General features: G+C 41.9%; 1 protein-coding gene across 1 annotated transcript; it reads left to right on the plus strand.

Moving 5' to 3' along the window:
- Nucleotides 1-192: 192 nt before the first annotated feature.
- Nucleotides 193-15,393, plus strand: mrpl14 (mitochondrial ribosomal protein L14). The gene is made up of 3 exons (XM_060855780.1): nt 193-516; nt 11,655-11,729; nt 12,942-15,393. Exons 2-3 carry the CDS (start codon nt 11,662-11,664, stop codon nt 13,306-13,308), a joined length of 435 nt encoding a protein of 144 aa, XP_060711763.1. The 5' UTR covers nt 193-516; nt 11,655-11,661; the 3' UTR covers nt 13,309-15,393.
- The last annotated feature ends 381 nt before the right edge of the window (nt 15,394-15,774 follow it).

The raw sequence follows: 15,774 nt of genomic DNA on the forward strand, positions 1-15,774 counted from the left end.
AGCGTCAAAGAGGGAGGGCGGGATAAACGCCGTACGCTTTGGAGACCTGCGGCTGCCGGTGAAAAGAGCAGATTCGACGTGATGACGTAACGGGGCGATTTTAATCCAAGTCGCGTCAGGCCACGCCCTATTTTAAACGTCCCGGCCACAGGCCACGCCCTGTTTAACGTCCCGGCCGCAGGCCACGCCCTGTTTAACGTCCCGGCCACAGGCCACGCCCGTTTCTCGACCTCTTTCCCCAGGGCGTAACGTTTTTTCTTCTTTCCCCGTCTGCGAATTGAGCTTTTTTTTAAAAACATTTATCGTTTTGGCTCCCCCCCCCCCCCCCCCCCATTTCGGGTCCCGCGCCCGTGTGAGAACAGATAAAACTTCCAGTTCGCTGCCGTTTGTTCCTGAAGCTGACGGGACAGTTTGAAACCAACCGCCGCGCGGTCTCCTCACGCGCCGCTCCCCGAGCCCCTGGAGCTGGGCCGCGGCTGGCCATCGATTCGGGCGGTGCCGGTCCTCGCCTCTCTGGTAACAGTGTTAACCCGCAGCGAGTCTCTCTCACACACACGCACAGCGACCGGCTTCGGTGTCGCTTCACTGCGCCTCGGGTCTGTCCTACCTCTGGCCCGCGCCTCGAGGCCTACTCCCTCCATTTCTATAGGTTTCCTGTGTGTGCCCGGTGGGGTTGGGGCAATGGCTGGTGCCAGCTGCAGGTTCGGAATGGGGGCGGCTGGGAGGTGATGGTGGCTTTGACTGGTGCCAGCAATAGGACAACGTGAGGACTGGTGCCGTTACTCATCTCTCTGGTAATAGTGTTAATCTGCAGCGAGTAGTTTAGGTTGAGGGGTATTGACCTATTCCAGCAGCGGGTAAGGTTGGAGATATTGATTTATTCCAGCAGCGGGTAAGGTTGGAGATATTGATTTATTCCAGCAGCGGGTAAGGTTGGAGATATTGATTTATTCCAGCAGCGGGTAAGGTTGGAGATATCGATTTATTCCAGCAGCGGGTAAGGTTGGAGATATTGATTTATTCCAGCAGCGGGTAAGGTTGGAGATATCGACATTCCAGCAGCGGGTAAGGTTGGAGATATCGATTTATTCCAGCAGCGGGTAAGGTTGGAGATATCGATTTATTCCAGCAGCGGGTAAGGTTGGAGATATCGATTTATTCCAGCAGCGGGTAAGGTTGGAGATATCGATTTATTCCAGCAGCGGGTAAGGTTGGAGATATCGATTTATTCCAGCAGCGGGTAAGGTTGGAGATATCGATTTATTCCAGCAGCGGGTAAGGTTGGAGATATCGATTTATTCCAGCAGCGGGTAAGGTTGGAGATATCGACATTCCAGCAGCGGGTAAGGTTGGGGGTGTCAAACCTTTTGAGTGCTGTTGGACTGCACTCATCCAGGCAAGTGGGGGGTATTCCACTAGGCTACTGGCTTGTGTCTTGTAAATAGTGGACAAGCTTTTTCTATGACTTAGACCATTAGGCATAGGAGTGGAAGTAAGGCCGTTCAGCCCATCGAGTCCACTCCGCCATTTAATCATGGCTGATGAGCATTTCGACTTCACTTGCCCGCATTCTCCCCGTAGCCCTTAATTCCTTGTGACATCAAGAATTTATCAATCTCTGCCTTGAAGACATTTAGCCTCCTGGCTTCCACTGCACTCCGCAGCAATGAATTCCACAGGCCCACCACTCACTGGCTGAAGAAATGTCTCCGCATTTCTGTTCTGAATTGACCCCCTCTAATTTTAAGGCTCTGCCCATGGGTTCTAGCCTCCCTGCCTAACGGAAACAATTTCTTAGCGTCCACACTTTCCAAGCCATGTATTATCTTGTAAGTTTCTATTAGATCTCCCCTTAACCTTCTAAACTCCAATGAGTACAACCCCAGGGTCCTCAGCCATTCCTCGTGTGTTAGACCTACCATTCCAGGGATCATCCGTGTGAATCTCCGCTGGACATGCTCCAGTGCCAGTATGTCCCTCCTGAGGTGTGGGGCCCAAAACTGGACCCAGTACTCCAAATGGGGCCTAACCAGAGCTTTATAAAGTCTCAGTAGCACATCACTGCTTTTATATTCCAACCCTCTTGAGATAAATGACAACATTGCATTCGCTTTCTTAATCACTGATTCAACCTGCATGTTTACCTTTAGAGAATCCTCGACTAGCACTCCCAGATCCCTTAGTACTTTAGCTTTATGAATCACCGTTTAGAAAGTAGTCCATGCTTGTATTCTTTTTTCCAAAGTGCAAGACCTCGCATTTGATCACATTGGACTTCATCAGCCATTTCCTAGGCCACTCTCCCAAACTGTCTAGATCTTGTCGCAGTATTCCTAGCCTCTGACCTGCTCTTGTAGCCACTCTGTGGTGAGCCCAGTTGATTTTCTGGTCAGTAATAACCTCATGATGTTGATAGCAGGGGGATTCCGTGATGGCAACACCCTTGGATGTTAGGGGGCAGTGGTTTGATTGTCTCTTATTGTGATGGTCACAGTTCTGCATTTGTGTAGCGTGAATGCTACTTGCCACTTATTAGCCCAAAACTGGATATTGTTGTCTTTGAACATGGACTACTTTAGTGTATGAGGAGACATGAATAGTGCTGAGCATTGTGCACTTGTTGACGAACATCTCCACTTCTGACATTATGATGGTGGGCAGATCATTGATGAAGTAGTTGAAGATGGTTGGGCATTGGATGCTATCCTGAGGAACTGCAACAAAAGTGTTCTGGAGCTGAGATGACTGACCTCCAGGAGCCACGACCATCTTCCTATTAGCCAGGTTTGACTCCAACCACTGGAGAGTTTGTCCCCCGATACCCATTGATTCAGGTTTTGATAGGCCTTCTTGATGCACACTTGGTCAAATGCAGCCTTGATATCCCAGCGGTGAGGTCACTCTCACCTCACCTCTGGAATTCAGTTCTTTTGTCCGTGTTTGAACCAAGACTGCAATGAGTTCAGGAGCTAAATGGCCCTGACGGAATCCAAACTGGGCATCATTGAGCTGCTGCTGCTTGATACCACTATTGATGACACCATCCTTCCCGATATATGGTGATGTGTTGGATTGTTGATCTGAGGTGGAAAATACACTAAATCTTATTGATTAATAGAGTAATCTCAGATGATTGAAGACTGGATGGAACAATCTTTTGAATAGGGTGATTGGCACTTTTTGGAAAGTGAGAGGAAGGGTGGATTTGGCTGAACAGCCTGCTGAAACTCTACCTAAGTTTACTCGCAGGTGAAGACATACATGAGGGACATTGACACTTATTGAACTATAATTCCAGAATTAGTGTCCATTGAGGAAAGAAAATACAAACCTGATTTCTTCCTCTTGAATTGTAACCGGTAGAACATTTGAAGGAAGGTGCATGTGCATCTATGAGAACAGGATCAAACAGAATTCATTTTGTCCACTGGAATGGTGAAATTATCCTCTTATTTGCTGAAACTTGGGTGCAACCTCCACAGATCAAAAGCTATTTTAAATTTTAAGGTATGGCTGTGTGAGGTGCAGTCTGAATTTGAAAGCATTTAGATTTATAGAAGGAAGGAAAGACAAGGAGGATCAGAGAGCCAATATTTTATGAACATTTCCATGTGTTGATGAACCTTTATTAGATGAGCAATCATAATCGTGAAACATTTCTTTTGTTGTTCTCCATAAAGGCTATCTGCTATGCTGAGTATTTCAAGCTTTTTTGTGCTTAAATATATCCAGGCAATATTCTACGTTGCCTTGTCAATACTAGTGTTGTGGCTGGAACACAGGGCCTTAATATTATTGCCTGGATCTTGTCAGGGCAAAAAACCTTTGCAAACTCCGGAGTCTTCTGCCATTTCTTGATATCACATGGAGTGGCCTGACTTGGCTGTGATGCTAGGGACTTCTGCCTGAAGGCAGAGATTGATCACCCATTTAACACTTCAGGCTGTAGATTGTTCCCAATGCTTCAGTCTCATCTTCAGCACTGATTTACTGGGCACCCATAATATTGAAGATAAGGATATTTGTGGAGTCTTCTCTAGTTTAATTGTTGATCAGTTGTCCACCATTAATCATAGCTGATATGTTAGGACTGTAATGCTTAAGTCTGAGCAATGATTGTCTGTGGAATTGCTTAGTCGTGCATCTTATACCCTGTTTATGCTGTTTGGTAGCTTCACCAGATCTTTTCTGTTTGCCTCATGCTGTTCCTTAAGTATTCTTCTGATTCTTCATTGAACCAAGGTTGATCCCGTTTTAATGGTAGTGGGAAATATACTGGGCTGTGAGTTACAGATTGTAATCAAATATCGTTGCCACTGATGGCCCACAGCATCTCATGGATGCCCTGTCTTGAGTTTAGATTTGTTCAAAATCTCTCTCATTTAGCACAGTGATAGTTCCATGCTACGCAATGGAGAGTACCTTCATTGTGAAGGCAGGGTTTTGACTCCACAAGATCTGTGGTAGTCACACTTACTGATGCTGTTCTGGATATCTCCACAATGCAGATCAATCGATGATGGTGAGGTCAAGTAGATTTTTCCCTCTTGTTGGGTTCCCGCACCACTTTGAGTCTATGTGTTATTGGACTCTGCCAGCTCGGTCAGTAGTGGCTACCAAAACACTCTTACTGATGGATATTGTTGTTTCTCCAACCAGGCTACATTCTGTGTCTTTGCTAGCCTCTGCTTCCTCCAAGTGGTGTTCAACATGCAAGAGAACTGAGGGCTTAGGAAGTGGTAATCAGCAAGAGGTTTTCTTACCTTTGTTTGATCTGATACTATGAACCTTCATGTGATACAGAGTCCATATGTACTGAGGATAAGACAACTGCCTTCCAACCCTTTACCACTGTGCCTGTACTTTTGGTGATCTATTGGTGCCATGGGTTGTTGTATTTGGCATGACTGTGTTACTCATAGAATCATACTAAATACAATGTCAGGCTGTTGCATTGACTAGTTTGTCTGATAACTCTCCAATTCTGGTTCAAGCCACCAGATATTCAAGAATGCACAGGGTGGTGTTTTCTGTGATCATTTCTGTTGGCTTGGTTATTGCAGAGTTGTTCATCCAATTTCATTCATTTTATTAGACTTTATAGCGCTTATTTCAGAGGGCATTTTAAGAGTCAATTGCATTGCTATGGGTCTGGAGTCATCTGTAAACCTGACCAAGTGAAGATAACAGATTTTCTTTGCTAAAGGACAAGAATATACCAAGTGGTTTTACAACGTTGGTTATGTGGTCTGCATTAGACTAGTTTTTGACTTAGAGACTTATTAATTGACTTCAAATTTCATCATATGTACCTATGTCCCCACAGCATGAGCTGACATCTCTGCATTACTTGTCCAATTACATTATCGCAACATGATTGCCTCCCTAATGAGAATTCATTTGGCCAGTGCATTTCCTGCAAAACTCCCAGTCTTCTCCAAACGTCAAGTGTTGGTATCCTTGCCCACAGCTAGTCAGCAAAATTAATTAAAAACCTGATATAAAGATCACAGGTAAGATAACAACTGCATAGCAACAAATGGGATCCTGTTTTATGATTCAGATAATGATTACATAACAAAGACAATAAAGCAGTCCTTGCAGATATGCAGCAAGAACTTTCAAGGTTGGGCTGGTGAGTAGCACGCCACATTTGAGCCACAGAAATGCCAGACAGTGGTGATTTAAACAAAGGAATTAATGTAACCACATCCATTTGACATTCAACAGCATTCAAACTGCTGAAACCTGAACATCTACATTCAGAGGAAGTCGCATCGGTCAGAAAAGTAACTGGACCAACCAATTAAAAACTACAAGAAGCCAGAGGCTGGGAATTCTGTGGTAAATGAATCACATTTGGACAACCCAAAGCTTGTCCATCATCCACAGATAAGTTAGAACTTAGAAAAGTACAGCACAGAACAGGCCCTTTGGCTCATGATGTTGTGCCGCGACTTAATCCTAATATAAAATATCGTAACTTAACCTATGCACCCCTCAACTCACTGCTATCCATGTGCATGTCCAACAGTCACGTAAATGTTTCCAATGACTTCGCTTCCACCACCTCAGCTGGCAATGCATTCCATGCATTCATAACTCTGTAAAGAACCTACCTCTGATGTCTCCTTTATACCTTCCTGGTAATATCTTCAAACTATGACTTCTAGTACCAGTCAATCCTGTCCTGGGGAAAAGTCTCTGGCCATTGACTCTATCTATTCCCCTCATTATTTGTATGCCTCAATCAGGTCTCCTCTCTTCCTCCTTTTCTCCAGAGAGAAAAGTCCGACCTTATTCATCTTTTCTTCATAAGGCAAACCCTCCAGTCCAGCCAGCATCCTGGTAAACCTTCTTTGCAACCTCTCCAAAGCCACTGTATGTTTCCTATAGTAGGGTGACCAGAATTGGATACAATATTCCAAGTGTGGTCTCACCAGGGACTTGCAGCAAAACCTCGCGGCTCTTTCTTAACATATGCTTTCTTAACAACCCTATCCACTTAGGTGGCAACTTTGAGGGATCTATGTACTCGCACACCCAGATCCCTCTGTTCCTCCACTCTGCCAATAATCCTGTCTTTAATCCTATATTCAGCATTCGAGTTCGACCTTCCAAAATGCATCACTTCGCATCTATCCGTTGAACTCCATCTGCCATTTCTCAGCCCAGCTCTGCATCCTGTCTATGTCGCGCTGCAGCTGCAGTAGCCCTCTATACTATCGATGACACCTCTAACCTTTGTGACATCAGCAAATTTACTAACCCACCCCTCAACCTCCTCACCCAAGTCATTTATAAATATGGTGGAAATTTCTCTTATTAACTGGTTAACCACTTCCTGACATCTAATCTAGTTCTGACCTCGCACAGCTTAACTGGTGACCTCTGCTTCTCTCTGAATTATTTAGCTGGAGTAACCCTATCAAGTGAAATGTGACTTATACTCTTCATTTTTTTTAAACCTCAATCAGGTCATCCTCTCAACCACCACCTCCCTCAAACCCCAGATTCTCTCTGCCCCCATTCCCAACAACATCTCACCCTGAAGTCTAAAATGCAAATCTTAGCCTTTGTTTTGTCTTAATAAGATGCTTTTTGTTGGAATTTTGTTTGGTAATCATTATCTGAAAACCTCCAGAGCTTCACTATCGCCCACCAGGCAAGAGGACCAGAATGGGATAAATCAAGGCATGAACAAATTCGTTCTCAAATCAAAGATTCATACTTCAGAAAAGGGCCACCATCTCATCAAGTCCACCAAGAACGTATTACTGTCTACGCTGATGTCACTTTTCTGCATGAAGCTCATAGCTTTGAATGTAATGAAACTTCAAGTGTTCTTCTAAGTATTTTTAAAGGTTGTGAGATTTCCCACCTCAGCTACTCTCCCAGGCAGTGCTTTTCAGACATCAACATCCTTTCAGCAAAAACCTCTTTCTCAAATCCCCTGCAAACCCTGCCTTTCACTTCAGACTTATACCCATTTGTTATTAACTTTTAAATGAAGGGGAATGGCTGCTACCTCATCCCTGAATCAGGTCCGTCTCAATCTTTTCTGTTCCAAAGAAAACCTCCGCACTTATCCAGCCTCTGTTCATAGCTGAAATGCTCCATCCCATGTTCATTCTGTTGAATATCTTTTGCAACCTCTCCAATGCAATCATATCATTTCCTATAGTGTGGTGATCAGAACTGCATACAATACTCCAGATTTGGCCTAGCCAAAGTTCTGTACAATTCCAACACGATCTCTGCTCTTATAATTTCTGCCAAAACTGATAAAGGCAAGTGTCCTTAATGCCTTAACTACCTATTAACCTTTCCAGTCATCTTCAGGTACAAGTACTCCAAAATTCCTCTGAGCTTCTTAGTGTCTTATCATTCACTGAGGGCTCCCTTAATCTTGTGCCTTCTTCCAAAGTACTTCATATCACAATTATCAGGATTAAATTCCATCTGCCACCGATCTGCCCATCTGACCAATCTATTGATACTCTCCTGTCACCTAACACCTTCCTCCAAAGTTTCAAGCCTCGAGCCAAACTTTTTGTCCTCCACAAATTTACTTATCATCCCTCTCCATGCAATCATCCATATCATTTATAAATACTACAAGCAATAGGCGACCCAGCACTGATGCCTATGGTAAGTCACTGCACAATAGAGTGTAGCCGCTCCCACAACCTTCCACCACCACCCTCTGTTTCCTGTCATTCGGCCAATCTTGGATCCAAGATTGCTGTGTGTCCCATGAGTATTTACCTCCTTTATCAGTTTCCCATGGGACCTTGTCAAAAGCCTTGCGCAAATCTCAATAAGCTTCATAAAATGTCTACTCTTATCCAAACATTTAGTCACCCCAAAATTCCACTAGATTTGTTAGGCATGACCTCCCTTTGACAAAATCATGCTATCCCTGATCAGACCTTGCTCTTGGAAATGAAGATTAATTTATTCCTTTACTGTATTTTCCAATAATTTCCCTATCACCAATGTTACTCTCTCTAGTCTTTAGTTCCCTGGTCTATTTCACTATCCTCCTTGTAAAGTGGAGCCAGATGAGCCACATCTCTGGAAACACCCCTTGAGCTAGAGATGACTTAAAAATTTAAATGCCTCTATAATTTCCTCCTTTGTTTCCCACAATAGCCTAGGATACAACTCACCTGAATGGGTCCACTTCTAAACCCACCAATCCACCTCTTCTGTTAGATCAATCAACTTGGGAACATCACAGTCTATCTTTTTACATTCTCCTGCATCAGATTTAGAGAGACATGAAGTACTCATTAACACTGACATCGTCCTCTGTACAGATAGCTCCTTGTTCCCCATTAGGCCTATTCAACCTCTCCTTATATCTCAAATCTTCCAACCCTGGCAACATCTTTGAAAATCATTTCTGAATCCTTTCAAGTTTGGCAACATCTGTCCGATTGGATGGAGACCAGAAGTGCATGCTCTATTCCAAAAGTGGCCTAACCAATGTCCTGTACAGGCACAACATGAGCTCCCAACTCCTTTACTCAATACTCTGACCAATAAAGGAGAACATACCATACGACGACTTCACTATCCTATCTACTTGCGACTCTACTTTCAAAGTGCTATGAACCCCCAAGGTCTCTTTGTTCAGCAACACTCCCTAGGACCTTAGCATTAAGTGTATAAGTCCTGCTAAGATTTGCTTTCCCAAAATGCAACACTCCGCAATTATCTAAATTAAACTTCATCTGCCACTTTTCAGCCCATTGGCCCATTTGATCAAGATCCTGTTGTAATCTGAGGTAACCTTCTTCACTGTCCACTACACCTCCAATTTTGGTGTCATCTGCAAACTTACTCACTATACCTCCTATGTTCACATCCAAATCATTTATATAAATGACGAAAAGGAGTGGACCCAACACTGATCCTTGAGGCACTCCACTGGTCACAGGCCTCCAATCTGAAAAACAGCCCACCACAACCACCCTCTGTTCTTAATCCAAATGGCTAATTTTCTCTGTATTCCATAAGATCTAACTTTGCTAACCACTCTCCCTTGGAGAACTTTGGTGGGCGGCACGGTGGCACAGTGGTTAGCACTGCTGCCTCACAGCGCCTGAGACCCGGGTTCAGTTCCTGACTCAGGCGACTGACTGTGTGGAGTTTGCACGTTCTCCCCGTGTCAGCGTGGGTTTCCTCCGGGTGCTCCGGTTTCCTCCCACAGTCCAAAGATGTGCGGGTCAGGTGAATTGGCCATGCTAAATTGCCCGTAGTGTTAGGTAAGACGTAAATGTAGGGGTATGGGTGGGTTTCGCTTCGGCGGGTCGGTGTGGACTTGTTGGGCCGAAGGGCCTGTTTCCACACTGTAAGTCTAATCTAATCTAAGTCTAATCTAAAACTTTGTCAAACGCCTTACTGAAGTCCGTATAGATCGTGTCCACCGTTTTGTCCTCATCAATCCTCTTTGTTACTACTTCAGAAAAACTCAATCAAGTTCGTGAGTTGTTCTCTTCCCCTTGATATACTTGTGGAATACCTTGGGATCTCCTTAATCTTCCCCACCAGCATTTTCTCCTCTTGCTTTCCTAATTGTATTCCTGAGTTTCACCTGGCACTTTTCATACTCCTCTGGGTCCTTCATTGTTTTTCTGTGCTACATAGGTGTTCTGTGAAGTGGTCACCCAGTAATTTTCTTGATTTTTTTTCCTTCCCTTTCAGAAAATTCATGGTATGCAGTTATTTCCGGGCTGCTATGTGAATTCTCTGTATTGATGACTGATATTCAATTCATCTGTCATCTCTTTATACTCTATTGCTAATTCCCCAAACTCATTTAAAATTTATTATTTTAAGCATTTAAAAGAACTAATCTGTTTTCATACTTTTGGCTACTTTACTCTTGAACTGTAATTTTTCCCTCTTTGTCTTTTAGTAATTTTTTAAAAATTCTATCCTACTAGAACTATATATCTTTGACAAAATCTTTATTTTTTTAAGTGAACGTCTGTCATCTGGAAGGGCAAGGTCAAAAGATAGATGCTAACACCAATGAGTTTCCCTTCAAGCCGTACACAATTTTATCTTGGAAATGGATTGCCTTTCCTTCAATCACTTGGTTAAAATCCTGAAACCCCCTGTATAATAGTGTTTTGCATTTAAAAAGGCAGCTCGCCATCGCCATCACCTTCTCGAGGGCAACTAAGGATGTGCAGTGAATGCTGTAAAGCCAGTGATGTCCACATCCCATGAATGAATTTAAAAACAGTGGTAAATTGGATGTTCACTCATGTGGAATTAAAGAACACATGTCTGATGTGGTGTGCCTTGCCGATGGTACTGTTGAACCATTTGTCTGGTAACTGCAATGCTTTCTGTGCAACTGAATCACAAAGGTTGCAGATACAATCGTTCATTTATGACCATCTATCTGATTCAATGCTATAAACTGTAGAAGAAACACCAGGGACACTCATTTATGTGCTTGGATATAAGTTAAGACAAGATAAAACACATTGCCAAATCTAGTCAAAGCACCTGTTGATACTATTGAGCCATTTTTCCCCCCTTCCTAATATAGCAGGAGTTAGGGCTTACAGATTTTAAAGCATAGATTTGTGTAGGTCAGCTTCCGATGTCTGGCAGGAGACGCAAGGAATTGAGGCGCTGCCTGCTCTGTCATCAGAAACATATTACCAACAAGGTAAGGGTGTGGTTTAGCAAAGATCCCACAGCTGTGAAGAAGGAAACAGCAGAAGAGATTTGGACTTTGTTGTGTGGTCAGAAGAAACATTTCTTCCAAACATTCAGGTTCTAACCAGGGAAAGTTCCTTTGAAAAAGAAAGTATTAATTTGCAATCAAGCATGAAGTTCAGATAACCGGATGCATGTTGGGCCAATTTTGACATAATTGACTGCATATGAGCTACGTGATTTGCTGTAGTTGGTGGGATGTATGCAACTTTGTTTTAGCATAAAGATAAAGTTTTTGAAACAGTTAAAGTGGAAGCCAATAAATAATTGACAGTATTTATAAATGAAATAATTGGGTGTAAAGTACTGAAAGGATTTTAATTAGCCAATCTGAAAGATTTGTATGAACAATATGTCGTATCAGTGCAATCTCTGTGCCTCAGTGTAAATCTCAATGTTCTTGTCTTTAGGTTCGTCATGGCTCTCTACAGGAAAACCATCGTACCATTTACTCGTGCAACAGAAATAATGAACCAAATGTTCAGGTACTGCGCACACGTTTTGTGCATCGATCCTGGGATTCCAGCCAGCCTCCAAAGGGTTATTGTTGCTGCTTAAAAAGGCCAGCTTCTTTCAAACCTGTATTGAAAGAAAGTCTCGCATTCCTAAAGCGCTTATCACTTTTTTTCTGCAACATCACAAGATAATTTAGATGCAGTGAATTTCTTGAAAGCAGTTACTGATGTTATATATACAAACATGACTGTTATTTATGTACACCAGATTGCACAAACACCAATGATGCAATCGGCCTTTTAATCGACTGTTGATTAAAGAATCTTTCATGTGTAATGGAGCAGACAGGCAGCGCCTCATTTTAGCACGTGAATGAATCACATGGAATTTACAGTAGTAAGACATAAACATAATACTGCCTTACCTGATCTATCCATGTCAGCATTGCATTCAATTCAATTTTCCTTTGTTCTGCACTTTCCTCAACCATGAGAAACGTCCCACATTGTAACCAATTTTTGACTAAAGCATTTTGCCTGAAATCCTTTATTGGATTCATTGGTGCTCTGATTCTATTTCTGACATATATTTTGGGTCTTGTGCACAGGTGGAAACATTTTATTCATCCCCTTGTACTACTTCATAATTGTAAGAACCTCAATTTGGTGACCTTTCAGCTGTTTCTTTTTCTCGACAAAAGAGCTCCAGTCTGTTCAGTGTTTCCTGATGGATGATGCCATATCTACGTAATTCATTTTTTGCCATTACCAGTGCTTCTATCTCATTTTTATAATATGGAAATCAGAACCATTAACTTTACCTCAAATACAACCTAATTAAGGGTCCATACAAGTTGAATATAATCTTTCACCTTTCAATTCTGAAATCAGAAATCAAGCTTCATTTTTTATTGGTCTTGTTGTTGCTACACTGTGTGATTTATGAATGAATATCCTCAAGATCTGTTTGCTTCTCTCCCTCATTTCAAAGCTTATTTTGCAATGTGCATATTCCTGCCCACCAAAAAGCACACATCAAACTCATCTATATTGGAACAGTTTTGCCACTTGCACATGTATTCTTCACATTTTTCTAATCTCTTGTATTTATTAAATGAGACATTGAAGATTGATTGAATCCTATCTAAAAATGTAAGAAAGCTTTGAGACTTCAAAACTGACATTGGTATCTGCCTTTCCTGACATTTTAAAAATACCCTTCATTCTCTTTCCATATTTCAGTACTTCAGCAGCCTGTACAGCCATACAGAAAATGACCAGAGTACGGGTAGTGGACAACAGTTCTCTTGGCAACACCCCTTACCATAGACCACCCAAATGCATCCATGTGTATACCAAAAATGGAATTGGCAAAGTCGGAGACAAAATATTATTGGCAATCAAAGGGCAGAAGAAGAAGGCATTGATTGTAGGTCATCGGATGCCTGGTCCAAGGATGACACCTAGATTTGACTCCAACAACGTGGTGCTCATTGAAGATAATGGGAACCCAACAGGGACACGTATCAAAGTACCAATCCCCACTAGCCTGCGTCGGTTGGAAGGTGATTATTCCAAAGTTTTGGCAATTGCTCAGAAATTTGTCTGATGGACTTGCTGAGTTACTGAAAGAATTATCAACAGTGGCTATCATTTACGGAAAGAAATAACTTTCCCGTGCAGATCAAGCATGACTTCCATTATAGACGTCTCGGACATTTGAGTTGCAAAAGTTGGTTCACTTATAACAGCTATATGTTTATACATTAAATATCTTGTTCCTCAACAAGACCTTGCCCATAAGCTTCGCTTACTGTTGTATAATTTAGTTCTGTTTTGCATCTAGTTTAGCATTGCATACTGTTGCACCTATTTCCCTTCAAATCTTTCTCAGCTGTCCTTCTCTTGTGGCCCCAGTTTACAACATGACCTTTTTGATGTATTACTGAAGCAGTTTTCCCTAATCTTGCCACCATTTTGTAACTGATTGTGGGACAGACTGAATGGGCTCCTTTGGATAAACTACAGGAGCATTGATAATTAATAGCAAAGTAGTTTTAAATAAAGTGCAAAGTTGTGGAGCTGATTTAGCAAGAGAATTTCAGAGGATGGTGCAGCTGCAGATGGTAGAATGAAGGCACTGGACACACCAGAATATGGAAGTAGAGGAACTGCATTCTGTTTGGCATAGTATGCCTTAGGGATGTTATCTAGGTGGAATGTAGAAATAAAAGCAGCATATTATTTCAATAGAAAGTGTCACAACTTAACTGGGAGACTGGTATTAATCATGCCCCACTGTCCAATTGCCATCACAAAATTTATACAATCCCAAAGAGCACACCAAAATGACAGATTTACCTGACTGATTGGTGCTCAAGCCAAAAGCAATTCAGACCAGTTTATATCAGCAACCAAAAAAAAAATATTGTAACACACTAGTCTCTAACAAAAGCAGTGAAACAGAGGATTTATAATTTACAACTATTCAATTTAAAATATACCCTTTTGCAATCCCAAATACATCTCTCACACTATCATGATTAAGACTGGCAAAAGTTTAATCATCTACTATGGATTAGAAAAGATGGCACAAGGTAAACAAAATGCTGAAGATCAAAAGTCCAGACCACAACAATGCTAGGTTACATTCTCGAACTGTTGATTTCAGCAAAGTTGACACGTTGTTGTCTTTAAGATTTTTTTTCTCTAAAAAAAAAATTACTCGAGGGTTTCAGGCATCATTGGCAGCATTTATTGCCTATCTCCTGTTGTTCTCAAGCTGCCATCTTGAGCTGCTGTAGTCTGTGTATTGTGTGTAGATTCACAATGCCTCTAGAAAGGGAATTCAGTGATTTTTGACATTGAAGGAAATGTAGTACAGTTACAAGTCAGAATGATGAGAGGCTTGGAGGGGAGCTTGCAGGTGGTTGTTGTATTCCCATGTATTTGCTGCCCTTGTTTAAGATGAAAGCGGTTGTGGGTTCAGAAGATGCTGTTTCTGCAGTGCATCTTACAGGTTTTTCATGCTGCTAATGGCAGTCATTCTTCAGTTCTGTTGTTGATCAGAGTATTCTTTGTCTCAGACTTCTTTCTTTGAAACATTCTTGGGTTTATTTTGGAGAACTAGGGAAGGAGAGATTACAGACTTTGGATGTATCTTGATCATTGCTGTGGGTGCTCACAGGTTTTTTTAAACACGGCACAGCTCAACTAATCAGAGGGCTATTGTCAGGCAAAATTTCTTTACTCAAAAGATTCCCAATGCTGCTCAGTCTTGAGTTCTCCCTCTTGCTGCTTCAAAGACTATGTTGTATTGCATTGTTCAACACAATGCAGCACTTGATTTTAAGGTTGCAAGACTTTCCTGGCCTTTCAGCCATAACCGATAAACTTTCATTTCATTTCCAAAATAAAGTGTTAAAAAAGTGTAGAAAAATCTATGTTACAAGAGATTGCAGTACTGAGATAAGGAGGGTGTCTTGGTCTGTAAATCAGAAAAATTAGAAAGCATTTACAGCAGGTGATTAGAAATGCAAATAACTTCTACTTTTAATTCCCTTTTAATAAATAAATGTGTTTTGCTACAGTTGTACAAGACATTAGTGAGACCATTTGTGGAATACTATCTTTAGTTTTGGTTGTCTTAATTGGCTTTTGGTTTTCTTTGTACTTATTAAAGTATGTAAAATTCCCCAAGTTATTGTCTGTCTTATCAAATTATGATAACAGAAAACACAGACCAGGCTTCAGTACACAGGTAAGCAATCATCAACTTTTGTCATATTATTCTACTAGTTAGAATACTAACCCCTTATAAAACTCCCCTATACACACACACCTAAAGAATTGGGATTATTGTGAAGAAGAAAGAGCTGGGATAGCAGTTTGGTGGTTCCAATTCACAGAGCTTGGTGAGATGATCCTTTTGACTTGCTGTTCTTCAGTCTCCTCCTCCATCTCAAGTCACAGGAGCAATCGGGCTATTGCACCTCCATTTGATTATGACAGATACGTTTATCATAGAATTCCTACAGCGGGAAAGCAGACCATTTGGCCCTTTGGGTCTACACTA

This window comes from Hemiscyllium ocellatum, chromosome 3 (genome assembly GCF_020745735.1).
Source record: "Hemiscyllium ocellatum isolate sHemOce1 chromosome 3, sHemOce1.pat.X.cur, whole genome shotgun sequence".
Lineage (NCBI taxonomy): Eukaryota > Metazoa > Chordata > Chondrichthyes > Orectolobiformes > Hemiscylliidae > Hemiscyllium > Hemiscyllium ocellatum.